Source organism: Anopheles darlingi, chromosome 2 (genome assembly GCF_943734745.1).
Source record: "Anopheles darlingi chromosome 2, idAnoDarlMG_H_01, whole genome shotgun sequence".
NCBI lineage: Eukaryota > Metazoa > Arthropoda > Insecta > Diptera > Culicidae > Anopheles > Anopheles darlingi.
Genome location: NC_064874.1, coordinates 83,503,653 through 83,523,652, shown reverse-complemented (window position 1 = coordinate 83,523,652; position 20,000 = coordinate 83,503,653). Strand labels below are relative to the sequence as shown.

The window sequence follows — 20,000 nt, the reverse complement described above, 5'->3', positions numbered from 1 at the left end:
TGTGTCACGCCACGCAGGAAGTACTTGCTACGCCATAACTAGGCCCAAGGTTAGTCACTTGACTTTAGGTGAATTGACGCCACACACACACACGAACGCTAGAGTTATTGAAGCGACCGGGCGTCTTCGGAATTGGCATAATCGACGCACCCATCCGGTCCGACGACTCTCGTATATTGAGTCTAGTAGACGACAAACAGAAACCATCAGCCAGCCCTCGCCACTCACCGTGCAGCAGCTCCAAGATCGTCGCCATGCTCTCGTCCTTCTCGCTGTCCGCCAGGAATTTGCTAAACTCACTAAACTTGCCGTCGTCCATCTCCTTGATTGAATTGTTGTTATCACAACTGGCGTCACCATCGGCACCACCACCACCACCACCACTAACACCGTGAATACTGTGATTTCCACTGACCAGACTGTTGTTGTTGTTGTTGAGCGTATCACACTTGGCACCATTGTCAGCCAGACCGTAGATGACAGTTGGACAGCTACTACTACTACCACTACTACTGCTACTATTGCTGTTGCTGCTGGTGCTACTGTTGCTACTGCCACTTCGATCACCAGCAGCTTGCCGAGCATCGGTACTTCCGGTAATGCCACTACCACTTTCGGGATCACACGACCGCCGGCCCGATCGTCGTTGATCGTCACCCATCATTTCGTCCTCGCTCGCACTACCAACGGCGCCATCGTGATGCACTCCTTGGCGAGATATCGATCTCTTCGCGGCCGGCTCGCTACCAACAACACCGTAACCGAAGGCTTTCAGTAGCTCAGCGGCACTATAGTTTAGGGCTTCGGTTACTACTAGAGGGTTGGTGGTGCTGTTACACGCTTCGTCACCACCACCGTCGGTGAAACGCATCCGCTTGCCCCCCGGTGTCACCGGTGAGCAGGATCGATGATCGGCTTGTGGCGTACGGCCACGGAACAGCGCGCCGGCTACCGGTTCCGGTTCACCGTTGCTCTCCGGGGACATCATAACCCGCTTGTTCGTTCGTTCGTTCGTACACTTAAGCTCACTTTTTTAATAGAAGATGGTTCGATTGCGCCGGCTTTACGTTCTGTTCTCGACTTCTATCCGAACTCACTTGTTAATACATCAATTAAACAGTAAGTTCACTGAAACACTGGCTCACTGGTGGCCCACAACATTCCAATCACACAAAAACCCCTTTTCTAGGATGATCGATTCCCTCGCACCGGACAGTTGATCAATCGTTGCGCTAGACCCGCGATCGTGATCCTGGTTGATGAGTGGCTGCCGTTGTACTGCCGCGACCCCGGGGGCGAACGCGAGATCGACACAACACCACCAATCTCCATTACTCTTTCCGAGCCGCGCGCGCACGCCACCACGACGACGACGACGACGGACGACGGACGACGATGACGATGATGATGGCGATGGCGCAGAAGCTTAACAAACGCAACAACGACTTCGGTTGCGAGCGCGGCAGCTTCGGGCTTCGGGTACTTAGCTTCGGCTCAACGGCTGGCCTGGAGAGAGAGTGCGTATGATAGTGTTTCGGGCCGGTCCCTGTCCCTGTGTCTCATGTTTATGTTTTGACACGAAGGGGGAATCCCTCCACGATGTGCTTCCTGCCGAAGTACGGTTAAAGTGCGTTTATCGGTCCCGTGGTATCCGCGCTGCTGCTCTAATCATCGCTTTAGTCAACGCCTACTCTAGTGATGCTGTAATTTGACAGCTGTAGTAGTAGCAGATTGCACTCGCCTTTCGAATTACGCGTCAATCGGATCGATCGATCGTTGATGTTCGACGAATTGGGATTTTCGGAAAGGTTGCAGCAGGATATGCAAATCCAAAGAGTGTATTCCATCCCGTTGCAAGATTTAATGCAGGGAATAGCCGGATTGTTTTTTTGAGGGGCAAAAAATCCCGCGAGTGGCCTTCATTATTGCGTCGTCGAATGATTCGACGTGAGTCAACGGCTGTCAAAATCTTGAGCCTCCTCCAGTAAACTGGATCTTTTGTTTTTTCTTAAGCTGCTGCTGCGGGGAATTTTCCATCGTAAACCTCTACCAAACCGTGATACTGGGCTTCGTGGACGTATCGTTACAAGCTGACTACCTCCCCTTTGAATTGTTTATCACTCGGTCGTGTTATGGCGATCCCCTCGAGCGGTTAGTTAGTGAGTCACCACAAGAAGGCAACACTCATCTCTTATTTACGGTAAAATTAATCAAATGTTTTCGACGCAGAATTACACTGAATGTTACAAGGACGCGTGACGGTGCACTTTTTAAACAAAAACCACCGAACCGCAACACTACAGAACTCGAGCTATCAGCTATTAGCTACGTAAGTGGTGTAAGCGTTTTGCTGCGAATGCCGTAGACCGTAGACTCGCGGTACTCAACTCAACATTTTCTGCTGTCCGTTACTGTTGCCGTTGTTGACGCGCAAAACTCCGCGAATCCACGGCTGCGCAATCCTCCTCAAAATAGTGATCCGGCATCGCATTGTACACCACCGAGTCACGCTGGGCCATCGATGTCAGAAAAACGGCAACAGAAATACGTCCATTTCTCATCATAATCATGCGAACCGAGCATGAGCGTGTGCACCCTTTTCCTCTAACCGACAATGACGACGACGACGGCTGGCAGGCAGGTCTCCTGCTGGTTTCTCCTTCGGTACACCCCTCCAGGTGCGCATTACAACAGCCAACCATCAATGCTGCTGCGAAACGCCGAAAATATGCAAATCAAAAAAAGATATTTTTTGAGGGAAATCAAGCACTTTTTATGCGCTGCGCTCCGCGCCAATCCTTTCATTTAATGTTTCCATTTTTTTCCCCGTTTCGTTAATTTTTTTTTCATTGCACTTACTTCTGCCCTCTGCTTCTTCTTGGGCAACCCTTTTACACCGGTGCGGTACGGTTGCGTTTCGTCCTTCAATCCGACCAGCTGGTGCCGGTGGGAAAACACTACGCTACGATCGAACCTGGTACGATATTTAGGGGAAAATGCATGGAAATGATGTGCCTTTTTCGGACGATTTTTTTTCTTTTTCTTTCATTTTCGTTTCCGTTCGCTACACATCGCGCTCTTGAAGGATCAATCTCAGCGGTAGGAGACTGAGCTGCATGCATTTATTAGGCGAGGTCGCCGCCATAGCATTGTGTTCTCCTTCTGGGCGAAGCGAAGACGGAGCAGATGCCGAAAAGAGGCAAAAGGGTTATCCGTTACATAGGGCGGTTATGTTACGTTGCTGTATGGGAAGAATTTGGAAGAAAAGTGGTATTTTGAAGGATTGAAACGGTTTCACGAGGATCTCTGCTGGATGTTTGTTTTGTGGTATATTATTCGATGGAATCTCTTTTTTCTCACCGTCATGCACATTTCTTCTTATGCTTCGATACAACCGTGGGATGCGCCTTGCATATCTGGGGAAACCGTGAGCTCGATGATGATTTGTTCCAAATTCCTTCACGGATTTATACTAAATACCCTAATCCTCGCAAGGATACAATCTTATTATCGTCAATTCAATGCACAATTCGCCTTATTTATCCGCATTTTATGATTCAATATGCTTGGAACAGTGTACAGAGGCCATCAATATTTCACGATGCAAACAACATTTTCCATCATTTAATCTAGTCCTTCTGCTCACCGAGTGCTGCATCCGGAATCCAGCATCGCATCAAGCAAATGATTTCACCCAGAACATAACTCTATGCACAAACATATTAATCATTCCCATGTTGGTGCGCACAGATTCAGAGCCGTTGTATGCAACAAAGGCAGACCCTTTCTTCTGGACATTATATTTGCCGGGATAAAAAATGAGGCAGAAAACCGGAGAAATGCAACGAAAATATTAGAAAGAGAGAGAGAGGGAGAGAATGAGTGATGATCCGATCCCGATGTGTCCGATGGATCTTCGACCCTCGCCTCTTCACCTATCCTATCTTACCCGATCCGAAGTTGGTGGCCCTTCCCACTAACCGACGAACCCTTTGCGTCTTTCGGTTCCCGGTTCCAACAACCCGTTCGCCTTTGCCGGGGATTGTTCCCGGTTGCATCTTAGCGTAACACAAATACCAAACCTATCCGATCCATTCATCCGTCCGCGACCGGTGATCCCGGTCGGGCCAAAAGGCAATATAGGGTCCCGTGTGCACGCGCACTGCGTTTGCCAAGGTTGTTTTGGCCTGTCGTCGTGATCGTGCGTTCCTTCGTTCGTATCCCCTCGTAAGATCCCCTGGTACTTAAGACCGTTTTTTGTTCTTATGCTCCGTAAATTGAAACTAACTTCTTTCTTCCTGCTGCTTACGGTGCGTTTTGGGATGCTCCGGGAACGGGCAAGCAAGCAAAGTCGGGTTGGGATCAAGTTCGGTGCGTGTACGGTGGGCATCATATGGCGAGACTCAGCGGCGAGAGCGGCATCCGTAGAGGCGCAACTGTGGCTCATGGCATGCGGACGATGAAGATAGTGAGACCACGACACGCATCGTGTTGTGATGTCACTTGTCCATCCCGGAGTAGAATGAAAGCACTGGAACGCACTCTCTTTCTCTCTCTCTCTCTTTCTTTATTCGTAGATGAGTGCGGTTGCAATGTGTTGTCAATCATAATTTGTCGAGGCAACACGGCCAGGCAGAAATCTCCTGGTGGTCTTCATTTCATTAAATGGAGTTTCAAGAAATGAGAACCAGATCTAATACTCTCGGTTCTACAATGGTTTTCTTTCCGGTGTGCTAATAAAAACAGCATTTAAATTTATTTGAAAACCTGTTTTAACATTCCTTTTTTATTCTATCTTTTATTGCATTGCAAATTAACTTTTCATTATCTTTCAATGCCTACCACAAGTCCTTCTGGTGCGTATCGTTGAAATTATTGGTCAGGAGCAATCAAAGTAAACCAAGCAGCCCTAGAAATGAGGTGACTACCACCTATTCATCAGCTCCATCAACTTTTTCAACTGAATTATGGAGCAAAACCTCCCGCAAGGGTGGAGTGAGCATTCAATTAGAACTCCAACGAGATGGCAGCAAATTGCCCAAAAGGCAGAAACAACGCCAATAATATGGAATGCCTGTGAATGACAAAAATATTGGATCCTGAATCGCAACCCCCGGGGAAGGAGGAAGGGGAGGGGGGTAGGTACACGGAGCACGGGCACAGATCTCACAAATTGACTGGAAACAACATAAACCCAAATCGGTATGATTCGAGTCTTTTCTCTCTCTCTCTCTTTCACACATCATTTCATTCTCCAACTTCCCAGGCTCCTCGTTCCTCTACCATGCTGGCTGCGGGCTGCGCATACTTCGCGCGCTCAAACTGTGGTCCCAGATGAATGAACTCCCCGAGCCTGATGCGAAACAATAATAAATAAATATTTTCAATTGGTACCAAATCGGTGAAGGAGAAGCAGGAGGAGCAGGAGAAGATGGACTCCGTGCCTGGCCTGGTACACATACACACATACCCATTGAAAACCCCTTCTCTTTCGCCCGTTATGCTGGGACTTCTCTGCTGCCTCGTCTAGAGATCTTCAACTGGTGACTGCAGTGGCTGCTCTATACGTGTTCCCGATGCTGATTTCGTTCCCGCTGATCATATTTCTTATGTTTAAGCGGTTTTTACTCGGTCGTTTTTTTTGCCGCTCTCCGCACCACCACCACCCTTGACACCGCCACGTGTTGATTCCGCGCGAGGTAGGCTCTTCTCGTTTGATTCGCCATCGCTGCGAGATGTGTGGTATGCTATTGCGCGCGGTTTCGTTTCGTATTTTATTTTATTTTATTTTATTCTCTCTCTCTCTCTCTCTCTCCGCTTTTGCTGCGCGCACAAGTTTATGCCCCTGGCCGGCGGCAAGTAAGGCGGCGGCGGCGGCGGCGGCGGCGGCGGCGGCGGCGGCGGCGGCGGTCCAAAGTGTGCGCGCGTGAAGCGGAAAATATGGGACCAAAAATATCGAAAATCCAAAAACCCTCCACGCCGCCTCCCCGTTTTGGTACCGCACACTTACCTTACCCCCCTCCCTCGGTGGCACAACAGACGATGGCGATGGCCTGGGAAAAGTGATTGGAATATTAATGATTCATGCTGTGATGTATGGATTGATTTCTTCTGCTGCTGCCGCGCTGCCACTGCTGAGGATCCGCGGCCGAGAGAGAATGCCTTTCAATCGAACCGCGCACCGCGCGCTAATGTTACACTTTCTGGTACCGTTGCTGGCTTGCGGTGTGGTTAGTAAGGGAACGGAACAGTTTCGCGGGGTCGCGATTCGCCATCGGAATTCGCACGACACGAACGCGATCGCTGGGATTTTTCGGAGCAAATTTGGATTTTTGTCCGCCAGCTCACGCCCGGCCACGCTGCGGGACAAGGGGCTGTGCGAGATGGAATTCCGTGGCAACCATTCGGTGTATACTGTGTGTCCGGCTAGAAGTGCATCAAAATATATAACTAATTTTGTCAACCGAATCGTAGAAGGCAATGGTGACGTGGTGGTTTGATGCGTGGCACCATTTCGGTGTGTCCAGCAGCATAACATCCCAGCCCGGGGGCCGGGCCCACCGGTCAAGACTCGAGCAGCGCGATATTCGCGTATTCGATGGCCACATCGCACATTTGAATAGCGCGGTATCGCCCGGTGGTGCCATTGTTTGCCGAAATGTTTTTTAATTTATGTGCCCCTCGCCACTTTGGTTTCGGTTTTTGGTGCATTTCCTTCGAAAAAAAAACTGTCTCCGGGTTTCTCCGGGGTTAAGTGGAACCGCACCGTGGCTCACACACGCCGGAAGTGATGCTTTCGGAATTGAAAAGTGTATGAGTGCATCCTTTTATGGGACTAAAATTGTCAACGGCACCGTTGGCACCATTAACGGGTGGCTAACGGTGGGTTTTTAATGAGGATGGGATGATGCAAGCCCATGAGTAATTGAATCGTAATTTGTATCAGTTCTATTTGGTTGGATCAGTAATACTGTTTAATGCTCTTTTACAAAATGTTCTCATCATGTTCTTTTTTAATTGGCATCTTATTGATCGTCTTCTGCATTATTCTATCCGTTATACACTCTTATACGAATTCGTAATCGCGACACTTGATACCAAACATTATACAATTGCCAATTAGCTAACAAAAGGAGCAAAGCATTCTTCACTTCCACAGCAGAAACTCCATCGTCATCGTGCGATGCTGTGTGCGTGTGAAATCATCATTAATGGCCACAAAAGATCAGTAATGGAACCTCCTTTTGTCGTCGCCTCTAATCTAGAGTTCTGAGCAACGCCGTCAGATGACTTCTTCCGGTTGGTTAACGTCTCTTAAAGCACACACATACACGACCATTCTAGGAGCTATCGTAGCAGGCCGGATCGCGACCAGGCAACTAAGAATAGACGACGACTGATGACGGATTTTTGCTGAATCCTCAAGTCGACTCAATTCTCGAACTCAATTCCGTCTCCTTCAAAACTATGCTCTTTCCATCCATTACGGTCACAGGCACCACCACCACACGCGCATGTTAATTGTTTCATTGTATTCCGATGCCGATTGTTTTTAATGCCATCTTTACTCGCGCGCGCCCGCGCCCGCTTGCCCGCTCACGGTTATTCACCATTTTGTCCATAAAAATAGATGTTTTTTTCGAACATCGATCGCCGTGCAGCCTTTTTTGGGGTTCCCGGGTGACAGTGCAGAGGGGGTGGGGGAGGGATCGTTTGGTTTGAAAAATATTTCGCATAAATTAAAGACCATCCCCGTGTACGGTGGTTGCGTTTTGCGTACGTGCGTGCGTGACACACACGACCACCACTCGGGGATACGACCAGTGTGATACGTTTTCACCTTCTGGCGCACCACTTTTGGAGGTGGGGGAAGAGGAGCTAGGCCAAATCGCGGTCGCAATGATATCCTGTTGGAATGGTGCGAAGCTTACTGGTTGGAAAACTGAACCACGGTTCCCGCACGGAACTCGCACGTTTCAGCCATTTCTGCTTAGTCCTATTTCCAATTTGGCTATCTTGGCATTAGTTTTCTTGCTATTTTTGTGTTGCCCCCCTCTCCCCTCAATCCGCGCTGTCATAATCCTCATTCGCCATACGTGGCCACCGTTGAAATGCGAAAAATGGCGACGGTCGCGACCGCCGACGGTGATACAATGATAATTGTATGCTGCATTTGGATAAATGATCCATCGTTCGTCGGTAGTTTGAATTATTTTAATGATAGGAAGCGGTCCCCTCCCCACAATCCGCCCGTTGGACCACCCTAATGCAGCGTACACACACACACACACACGCACACAAACACAGTACCAATAAGTACATTCGCCAATCCGAGTGGGGAGGTGGACAATGTGTGTCGCTCGCCGCGTTCCGTTTGGTGCGGAAATTAATAAACGACGAATTGAATATTGAATTCTTCGCCAATAACAACATTCATCATTGCCTCAGAGGGGGTGGGTGTGCGGGGGGTTGGGGGACAATCGAAAGCGGAAAGCATTACCCCTTCCCCCCCTTCCCCATCCGTACATGCCAAACGCAATGAAGCGCGTCGCTCGGGGTTGGCCTTTTTGTTGCGATAAAAATTTTCATTTTTATATTCTCTCGCTCAATTAGGCATCAACGGTGCACGTGAAGGAAGACCGCGTAGACCGCGATGTGTGTGTGTGTGTGTGCGGTTCGGACTGGACCGGTTGCAAATTTGTATCTAATATTGTGCGAAAAAAAAACAATGGTGACCCTCCGCACACACCGTTCGGGTGTCGCCTAAATTTCCCGACATTCTGTGTTGTTTTTTTTTTTGCTCTCTTTTCAAATGATTTAATTTAAATTCAATTCCCTTTCGTCGTGTGTGTATGCGTATGCAAAAATGGGTGCGTTTGGGGTTGATTTATGCTGAACGCAAATACTGCCTCTGGCGAACCAGAGCGAGCGAACGACGGTTTGTGATTTACAGCTATTCCAGTGAACCCCCCGATTCCAACTCTTGTATCAGCGAAAATGGTCTCAAATGGCCCAGGGACCTCACGGTTGAACTGCACCATCCGGGGATCTAGTTTTAGCTCCATTCCGATAGACATTCCATGCGCTCGGCGTTAATGATCGCACTGTGCACTCCATTTCGAGTTGACGGTGCGGAGCAATCTGCATTGTATGGTAATAGACACGCGTTCGAAAATCGTTCGAATAGTTTGACGCGAACATTGGAAGCGTTTTGGATTTTGAGTGTTGCTGCAGGCAAATGCAGTTCGTCATGACAATGGTGCAACGGCGATAACCGAGGGCATCACATAATGGTCGCCATCGATTGCGTGCCTAATGATAGAGTAGCAGCAACAGTTGGTCGATAGTCGATCGAAGGGCTCTTCCCAGTCCAAGGCTAGACGACAAGACGATTAGCCTTTGGAGAGCGCGGGGCCTGAGCGCATAACCCCTAGACAACAATACGACTTCGTAACGTACGAATGCGAGATGTCTTCAATTTGATGTTAGGAATTGGATTGGTTTCTTGGATTTGCATTCTGGGTTCTATAAAGTACCTTCGTATGCACCGTTGCTAGGCTACGTTACGTCGATCATTACGTCTACAATCCGTAGCAACCAACAGCTGTTTCAGGTCAATACCTCCTCAGTGGAATGCACAGGAGTAGAAACCGAACCAGGACGATGCAAAATCTTGCTCGACGAAAATGAAACAGCTTAGATTTGATCATAAATCAGAAATCGTACCCCTTTTCAAAAATAATGATGCCAGCAAATAAGACGCTGAGACCGTGCCCGAGTATTTATAATTCGCGGGACGCATTCGACGCGCACTATGACCTTGCATATGCGTTTGCGTTTATCTTGAGACGATCCAACACACGACGTGGGGTGGCCGACATCCCTAGCAAAACAATCCCTCTTCCGTCAGCGTGAGAGCGACGGTGTGCAATTGCAGCATTCACCCTTTCCCCTGTTTGGGCCGGAAACGGAAGATTTTCCTAAGGACCATCACTCGGTAACCATTTCCAGGAGTTACGCACCATTGTAGCGTTGGCCTTTCCACCCTTACGTAACGATATGTTTCGCGCAAAACCGTAAAAAAAATGCGAATAAAAAACCCTTTTGCATCCCAAACCATCCCTTTCATAACGAATCTCCAATCGGGCGCGCATCCGGGCACGGAGCGAGGGAGAGGGAAAAAGGAAAGCAAGAAAAAAAAAACGCCGGAAATACACACAAGAAGCTTCTTATTTTCCTATCTGAGCTGTCCGGGTTCGCGGCGGGGATGCTGAATAAATGATGCAAGAAGCGTGTTTTAATTACTTTCACTGCGCCCATCCCAGAAAGGATTCCGCTACAGAGCGACCGAAATCGGTTATCCTGGAGGGATGGCGCGGGGTTCCGCACAGATCCGATTCCCGTGTATACGCATCATTTGGCCATCACGGCCACACTCGAACCCCGGGGATGTACAGCAGCGTATATTAATTTTTGTGACCCGCGCAATATCCGCTTTTAATGCCCTATGGGTGTTCTACTCCTCGCTCCACACCGCTCTATTGTTCCTTCGCTATCTCTCACTCTCTCTCGCTCTCTGTGTTGCTTTCCCAGGCGAAGGTTCGTTGGGTTCGATTTTAATATTTTGAATTTCCCTTTTATCCAATCGGCAGTTCGGGAGCGCGGAAAAAAACAGTAGGATCAAAAATTGGCAAACGACTCTTCTACTGCAGTGGAAGGAAAAACTCACAAACACGGGGAAAAAAGGGGGAAAAAGAAGAAAATTGGGTAAAAAGGGCACCATTCCCCTCCCTCCCTCCTTCCCTCCGGTCATGAACCGCACACGAAAACGCACAAACATAAATGAACAAGAGAAATTAGCATAATTTTACATATTTCGCCTCGCCGCTCCGATCCCTTTCCGTGGCAATCAGGGGAGGCGGCGGTAGGTGCAAGGAACGGTGCAAAAGGATTACGTGCTGTGACAGCGGCCGGTATGCGGAATCCCTTCTCTAACGCCACCATTTCCGTGGTGGGTCGATCGAATCGACCGCGGCTCATCTTTCGGTTTCGGGGAACCAGCGGCACCGCGGAAAAACGGACAAAACGATTGCGACGCCGGAAGCGACAGCAACCGTTTTGACATGATTTCTCACGTTTCCCGAGTAGTCGCGGTTCGAATTCACACACACACACACACGTGCGCGCGCGTATGTTGCAACATCAGACGCATCGTGGCATCGATGCACATAATTTTGTGTGCAAAATTTACATTCGAACACACTTTGGCCGCAAGTTCGATCCCCGGGACCCCTGCTGTGCTGGCTCATCGCGTACCCTTGCCAAGCCTAGCGTCGCACCAGTACACCGGTTGTATGCAAATGAGCATCTATTTGCCAATCCTGCCATCGATTCATCGTGCACGATTCATTAACCGTTGCGCCAGAGCAGCAGCACCAGCAGCAGCAGCATCCCTGCACACCCAGGAACATATTTTTCCCCCGGAATCCATCAAGCGTTAATAGGATTTGTGCATGAAGTATTGGTTTTACATATTTGGAGACATTATCGACGACCGACGGCATCGAGGACCGTTAGTGTCACCGTTTTACAAATGTTTTTCCTTCCTTCGCTGCTTGGTTACGACGCTCAAGGGTGCGGTGCCCGTGGGTTTGCGTTTGAAACGAAATATTCGCGAAAGTGTACTGTTGCGCGATGTCTTTTTTTATTTGCGTCCAAATCCAAAACAAGGGAACCGACGTATGGCGTTGGCAGCTGGGCCTGGGCTCTGGGCTTTAAGTTACAGCGCAGCGTAACGACCGCGGAATATTAACGGCCACATTAGGCCGGGCCGGGAGAGTAGTCTGTGGAGAGGGGGCCTGCTGTTCAATTGCAGAACGAGGTTTCGCGAATATTTTTCCTGTGTTATTGCGGGACTCGCAAAATGGGGGAATATTGTTGGCCATCATATTTGGGATGCTGGAGGAAGGAGAGGGAGAGAGAGAGTTTTGAATAGCTCGCCAAGGAGTCCGTGCCGTTTGTGATTCTTATCGAATCCGGGGTATGGTTTTCGGAGGGTTTCGTTCAAGTTGCTTATTCTTTTTTTTTATTTGGCGCAAATTGTGCGCTCGTTGGGTGAAAGAGAGTTAGGAGCGGATTGATTTATGAGAATATCAATGTAAGTCAACGATGATTTCGTTTGCATAGGTTGTTCTGCATGAAAATCTGCATCAATATAGTAATCGGGAGCGTTTACACTAACAGAGCTAGTAGACAATCTACGCTGTATCTCGAGATGGACATGATGCTATTAATATCATCAAGAATTCTTAACAGACAAAAAGATTTGAGAGAACTTATCAAATTGACCAATTCAAGTAAAATAGAAATAGGAAATCATTTGGAAGCCAGCAATATTGAGTTTTTCTTCTTACTAAACAAAAGACTGTGGAGTGTAAACTACTATTAGGATTTTTTGGATTTTTTTTTATGGCAGATATCATTCCTCTCACCATTCAGGTCCAAAATGCCAATCCCTCATCCCAAAATTCATGAACCGTTTTTTTGCCAAACAATGTAGTTATCAATATCAAGGTTTACCCAGCATTCCCCTTCAATCTTAGTGGTCTATATGAAATAGGAATCATTCTGCGGTCCTAGTAAGAAGGATATAACGCATCTTTCTGTCGAGCATGAAACATGAATTGTACATCGACATCCTTGACAACCAATTCAACTCTTACCGAATGCGTTAGTACCATTAGCAACGGATTTACCATCATTACAATAGCATGCCCAGCAGTTGTGCTCGATACCTTCGAGAATGGCTGAGAAATGTTATCTGAGCAGGTAAATCGGGAGGGGAAGCAACACGAGGTCAAACAAACGCTTTGGACCTTGACTCCTTGAAAAAAAAAACAAAATCCATTAGAGAGGATGCCTTAGATTTTTGAATCTAAAAGTCATAAGATATCTTTAAGAGTATTATGCAAACGAATATATCTATTGAATATAATCAAACTTATTCATTTTTTACACGTATTATGGTAATTTTTTTCTCTGATTGCCTCATATACTATGATACGATATAAATTCTTTACAAATGATTCCACTTTACTATTTATCTTCGATCTATCTATTTTAAAAATATTTTATATGTGCTAAGACCCTCACGTTCCGGGAAACATTCTTCTATTAACTGTAAATTTCGCAAAATCCAACCGCATGGTCGCGACTAAATCCTCATCTTAAAGTTCATTTTCGCATCATTTAATCCTTCATTTAACAGCGCTACTACACCCACTATTTACATCGCGCGCTAACTTGATCATCTCAAGTGAGTTTTCCACAACAAACAATCGCTAACAGCACTCCAGTACGCGGGAAGCAGGCAACAAAGATGCAACCGGCTGGTGGCGTTGGTTGGTGTACTAGTCAAAAGTCAACATTGCACCTTGGCACCGGTACTTAATGACTTTTGGGTTCTCCGTAAGTCCGCCCCCGGCAAGTTCATTCCACCGTTCGAATCCACTTGATCCTTGGCAATCTACCAGCGCATCTAGCTGCTGCCAGCCATGGCACGGTCGCGACCACGGTGACTTTCGTTCGTTCGCTGGAGTTTCGCACCAAACTTTTGCCCTCCTTCGCCTTTGCCACCTCGTTCACTCCCACCCTAATGAAGGCTCTTTAAGTAAATTATTTCAAAACCAATCCTGTAAACTTTCTCGCATTCATTGCACTGCCGGAGGATACCTTCTCTCTTAGAGAGACAGAGATAGAGAGAGAGAGAGAGACGACGACGAAGAGAAGCTGCTTGGCAAATGCGAAAGTTTTGCACACCGTGGCTCGAACTTTGTTCTTTGCGCCCTCCACTGCTGTCCTTCGCTGTGGGTTTATGTGTGTGTGTGTGTCCTCCTGTGCTGTCGATCAATCCGGCAATAAAGTCGGTGACGCCCTGGGCACCGGGGCTCGGTCGCGCCCGTTAAGCCCGCCACCGACACGGCGATCATCTTGAGCGGATCACTTCTAGTCGGAAGAACTCGAAACTCCCACACTCCCACCCACCACCTCCCTGGCACGTGGCCAACATTCAAAGCATGGCCTGCCTCCTGGCCAAGTCCTTTGGTTGTGCGCACTCTTCTCTGCTACTCCACCGCCATTTGTCGATAATTTATTCACCAGCTTGTGATTGTTACGAAACTCGCAACCGCCGCCGACCGCCGCCCACCATGGATGCCACGGAGAAGGAGGTTTTGCATAACTTTTTCCAGTTAATTATTTACCGATTTACCGGGTTCAACCACGGACCTTCGACGAACGCTCCTGCACCGGGGCGCGCTTATCGTTATCGTCGGTTTGTTGCTCTCCCACTTATCAACGGCGTGTAAAACAATAAATCACGACAATGAGGGCCTGCGATGCTGTGACAGACTGGCGACAGAGGGGAGCAGACAGAGAAAGTTGTGAAGTGACGAAGACGTTAAGTGGATTTGTTTGGATATCAGAAGCGTCAGCGGATCGTTACCGTTTAAGTAGAATCGCAGCGCAGTAGAAGTATCTGAAGGAGGAGCAAACCAGCGAGTGCTAGCATATTTTAATGGGAATAAATATTTGGATTCTTCATGCTGGATTGCCGTTGAGGCGAGTGCTCTCGGCACTGTTCTATCGCATTTCACCTTCTTGAGTGTACAATTGAAATTGATTTCTTTTTGCGTCAATATAGCTTACATAAAATTACATAAAACCGCGATTGTGCGACTCATCATTAACCTTTAGCAAGACTGCTTGCTGAGTCAGCGAACCGATTTTTCCATAAACCCCCATTATTCCAACCATGAATCTGCTTCTATTCCGGCAGGAAAATCAGCAAATCGTGTAGCAGCTCATCGTGCAGCTACCACTTGGCACCTTCCATTAGCGCTGGGACCACAAGGGTACAGCACCCTTTGGTGCGAGCTGACAGAATGGAAAAAAAGGGTAACGTCAAAAAAAGAAAACTTTCTTAGCAAACTTACGCGCGAATCCGCGGGCGTCAAAAGAATCCGACTTTCTTACAACCTCATCGCACATTTCGGCGAAGAATGAAATCCTTTCACCACGGAGCACAAGGGCGCCCCATCGGCGGCGCGCGTAACGTGACGGGACCGTTGGAACATTCATCCATCCTTACATTCGTGCTTCGTTGATTTATGTTCCCTCCTGTAACTGTCCATTATTTCACCTTTTGCATTACGTTCCCGTGCTGGTGATGTTTGGCGAAAATTTACCAAAAGCCCTGGCAAGCTAACCTTGGCGTAACTTTTCCACCTATTGATGCGACGGAACACCACGCCAGCGGATAGAGAACGAACTCTACACAAAAGGAAATGGAGCTTCTTTCTTGCCTTCTATTCTTTTCAAGGTTCAAGCCTGAAAGGCTTGACTTTCAATGTAAACACTCCAACTCAAATATGAAAATCATAATGCTCTCTCTCTCTCGAAGGTAATCGACCATTGTGATGAATTATGTTTCGGGGAAAAAATGAAAAAAGGAGTCTTACTTTATTGTAACAACATTGGGAAAGTTCTGAAGATTGAATACGAAGCGACTGGTACCTGGATAAGTTCCATAATTATTTTGTTTGATTTTTTATTATCATTTTTCAAAACTTTTTTTATATAAGTTCGAGAAATACAGAGAAAATTACGTCAGTCAATCGATCGATTCAACAAATGCTACAAACTATCTAAAGAAATACAGCTACTACTGATATATTTAAATAGAACAAGATTAAACCGATGAAACGATAAAAATAGTTCCATAAGAAGCATCAATGAATTCCGATTTCATTGAACTACAAAAGTTGAAATGAAAAAAGCATAATGTAACCACAACAGGAGTGTTACCCGTTGAAAAGTTGAGCCGACTAGAAACCTACCGAAGTTTAAATACCAACAACCAAATTAATCCTTTGACATTTGACCGGCCGGTCATCACTTTCACACTCACTGAATCAAAACAATACTAGCGCGGGGGCCAGATGTCCGGAAATCACGCCCCAACAATTGCCAACGCGGCTGATGGAACAGGTTACAGAAAGTTCTGCCCTGCTTTCCCGGGGCCACGTAGAACTAGGTACATTTCCGCCCACCCAGGACTGCAGTCGCAGGCATGCAAGTATTTACCCGTTACTCACCGGAAAAGCTCCAGCACCTGCAACACCACCAACTCCAAACGGGAGTCCTAACGTGCAGAGCGATGAATGAAACAACCGAAATGGTATCAAACGATAACTGCCAGTCGTCGTTGGGAAGGCCGCGTTTCACGTTCGTGGTAGCATTTATTAATGCAGTACCCAGTCAGCGCACCGCCACGGTGGTCACCGAGCGGAAGGTGGAACGGGTTTGTGGGTTGTTAGTGGCTTTCTCGTTTCATTAAAACTTTAACTGACCTACCCCGCGGACCTGCTTGGACCCCGCCAAACCATCGCCGAAACCTGCCAATCTCGCTCGCGAGAATCGAATACAACAATTCACACCACCACAAACAAACAATCATCCCTGTGCCAGGACTCCCACCTGGCTACCGGGAAGCCAGCCAGACCTGGGTTTTCCATCAATGTAGAGTGAGAGAGAGAGATGAGAGAGAGAAAAAGAGAGAGAGGAGAATAAAAACAGAAAAAAACTCCCTGCAATCATACCTTTAAACACGAGCCCTTACTTTATGTTCGCACTGGAACAATAGAAATGGCGATCCTACGCAGGATGCCGAGGGTGTTATAGAATCACGAGTAGCAGTACGTGAGTGTGTGGGTGTGTGTGTGTGTGTATGGGAATTGTTTCAATGATTTAAATTTGATTTGCATTTATTATGCCTGCCAACGGTGCAGTTAAGGGTGAACGGTAAAGGATAACCTTCCCCTCCACTTCGATGTAGCTTTTTATTGCCTTGTCATGTGCACCGGGCCGCTGCCGGTGCCCGACTGGAAGTCACTGTTTGGTATGCGCTGGAGTGCGCTAGACTGCGATCAACGAGTTGAGATTGAGTTTTGTTTTGTTTGACGTAACGTGGAATCGGAACTGCAATGGTCTCATAAAGAATGACATTTGTGCGACAGCGATTGCCACGGAGTATGTTGTTTAACCATTTATGTACCTTTAATCGAGTTGTACTGCAACGCAAAATGGAGAATGGTTGGCCTTTTGCACTTTCAAGAGCGTGCAGGTTATCCAGTGACGCTAAAGCATGATGTGACAGCATCATCAACCATTTCACTTTTCTAACAACTTCAAACGCTCCTTCTATACACCTTCAGATGTTTTCGATTAAAATTCAAAAATAACAAACCAAATACCATAGTGGTCGGCAGGACGTGAAAATGCATTTTATGCATCGGGGCCCCCAAGCCCCGAGCTGGCGCTAGCACTAACACCCGGATCGAAGACTTCAAACCTTCGGGCCTCAACGATAAAGCACGATATTTGCATTCCTGTGTTTCCTGTGCTTAACCCGAATATCCGTTGCTACACGGTGCGCCAACCCCAACCCCTAAAGTGCACCCGAAAGTAGGGAAATTCCCCAAGAAAGCTAGCTTCCCTCCACAGCCTGACACAGCTGCCTGCCCAGATGGGTGGGGGTGAATTATTCTTTCATGCTTCAAACACGATCGACACGGCGTACTGCACCGTGCACATAGTTGGCGATGCAGCAATCAAAGAAAGGTATTCGTCGCCTCCGGACCGTGCATCTCTTAGCCTACTGGCGATGGCTGTGCAGCGTTGGTGCTGCTTGCACTTTGAATTCAGATGAAAAATCGTATTCCTCCGGATAACCGGGAGTTCTGCATGATGAATCATTGAAAAATGCAAATCTACAGCATATCTCGGCCTCATTTATTATGAAAAGAATTCGCGTGAAAAGTGGTGCGGTTTTCCTGGCATGCAATTGAGTCGATCTGAGTGTTATTTGAACGGCACCGTCGCGATACAATGATAAGCGGCGTGTCCTTAATGGTGGTTTATAATGTGCCACTCCGGTGTTTAGCGACTTCAGGCATCAATTGTTTCCATTTGCTCGGAAACACTTCAGTAAACAGTGTTCGGTGCGAGCGGTCGCGTCCCCGGGAAATGGAAGCGCAATGTTGGTAAAGGCACTGATGCCTTTGAGGCAAATTGGAAAGCTGATTGATTTTTCCAACACTTTGAACCCACTTTTGGCGCGCGCGCCGTTCTCGGCACATTTTGTGTTTTTGTTTCAACATCAACAAGACGCGCGGCTGCTCGGATTTCCCTGGCGACCGCCAGCGCCAGCGAATGGTGCGATTGATGGATAAGCTTTCCGACCGATCCAAACAAGCAGACGAGACGAGGCAGGTGGTGGGAAAAAAAGGTGAAAATGGAACCGCTGTAAGTGGCCGATGGAGGGCGGCGCACTCGCAGGGGAGAAGGGACTCTGGGGGGATGGGAAGAGAGATCCGTAGACCCCAGCAGGCACAGTTGACGCGGAGTCACCGGTTCGCGCTCCGTTTCGCTCAATTTCCATGCCAAGTTTTGGCGCAAATCTAATATTAAACGAAGGTAAATTGGAAAAATCCACGGACTCAATGGTACACCCTCGAGTGAGCGGCAGTGCGGAAGACAAACGCGGGGGGAGAGGCGAGTCCCAGGATCTGGGGGCAATCGCGATGATGGAGAAGACGACTGTTTTTTTTTTCTTCCGAAGCCAGCACACCGACAGTCAGCCAACCAGCCGTACCATCGACGATAAGCCAATGCGCTTTTCATCGCCATTTTGATTTGATTTTCTTCACCAAACGAGGACACACGGCGTCGGTCGTCTCGTCTCGTCTCGTCTCGTCTCGTCTATCCCGTCATCTCGATCGAATCCGCCATCTAAGGAAGTGCCCGGTACATTTCCAAGCACTTCGATTTGTTCGAAACCAGATTCCAGTCACTCCAGGCGGGGCGCCCTTCGCGCTCGCATCGTCTGGGATTCTCTCATTCGGTGAATACCCTTTGAGTCGGCTGGACGGTTGGTGGTGGAGTGTCGTCGCATTGATTGCAGATATTTTAATTGAATTTTCATGATAGTGCACTCCCGCGGTTCCCGGCGGTCGCTTTGCATCGACGGGGGGTTCGATTATACATTTCATTCGCTTCATTCGCTTCACTTCCGCCTGTTGGCTCTCCATAGTGAGAACGGCAAATGACTTTTGCTTTTCTGCGAACTCCTCCAATGGCCCATTTCACTGGCCAGTACCGGAACTAGTACGGGTGGCCACTTTGTGCGCTACCGTTTCCTCTCTTTCTTTTCATTTGGTTATTTCCCCATTTCCCTATTCGAGAGTCATTTCTAAGGATTCTCGGCGAGCGCACCTCTTGATTTGGAATGGACCGAGTGAAATCATTTAGCAGAATGCTCAACCGAATGGAGTGTTGGATGACGCTCCAGTGAGTTCAGCTTTGCATGAGGACCTGTTGTTTGACAGCAACACAAATTACGTCCATTTTGCGAAAAACAAAACGAGTTCCTACAATCATCACGACACTCTCTGAACATAACTGGTCTACAAGTCGTATAACACCGAGAAGTATCGTAAAGCGAACTACACGTGCACAATATTATGGGTAATAGCCTAAGTTACTTTGATTGATTTAGCGTATATTCAGAAATTTGAAAATATTTTGCAGTGCTAATTACATAAAATAAATCCAAGCAACCTAGAATATTGATAATATTGCGAGCTAGAAACCCACTTTCAATGTCGTGTCCTTCATAGTCACCATTGGATACTAAGACGTCAGGCTTCTCGTCCCCACGTGACACTGCGGTTGCTACGGAGCTTTCCCTCGATTAGATCCTGTCCACAAAGTGCACCACACTTTGTCGCGATCACACCACAAACCGAAGTCCACACCTGACCGTCGATACCTGAGCGACCACAAATCGCTACGTGACTCCGTGGCCAATCATACGGGATGTGCCAACGCTATTAAAATGCCAGTCCGTCTTCCTCTTGCCAACCTCAAACACACCGGCAATA

General features: G+C 47.8%; 1 protein-coding gene across 1 annotated transcript in view; it reads right to left on the bottom strand.

Annotated features, from left to right (window-relative positions):
* Positions 1–1,040, bottom strand: part of LOC125948102 (uncharacterized) — an 18,596-nt gene extending 17,556 nt beyond the window's left edge. Inside the window, exon 1 of the mRNA XM_049673840.1 lies at positions 229–1,040. Coding sequence (XP_049529797.1) covers positions 229–988 — 760 coding nt within the window. The 5' untranslated portion in view covers positions 989–1,040. The remainder of the gene's footprint in view (positions 1–228) is intronic.
* Between the last annotated feature and the right edge of the window lie 18,960 nt (positions 1,041–20,000).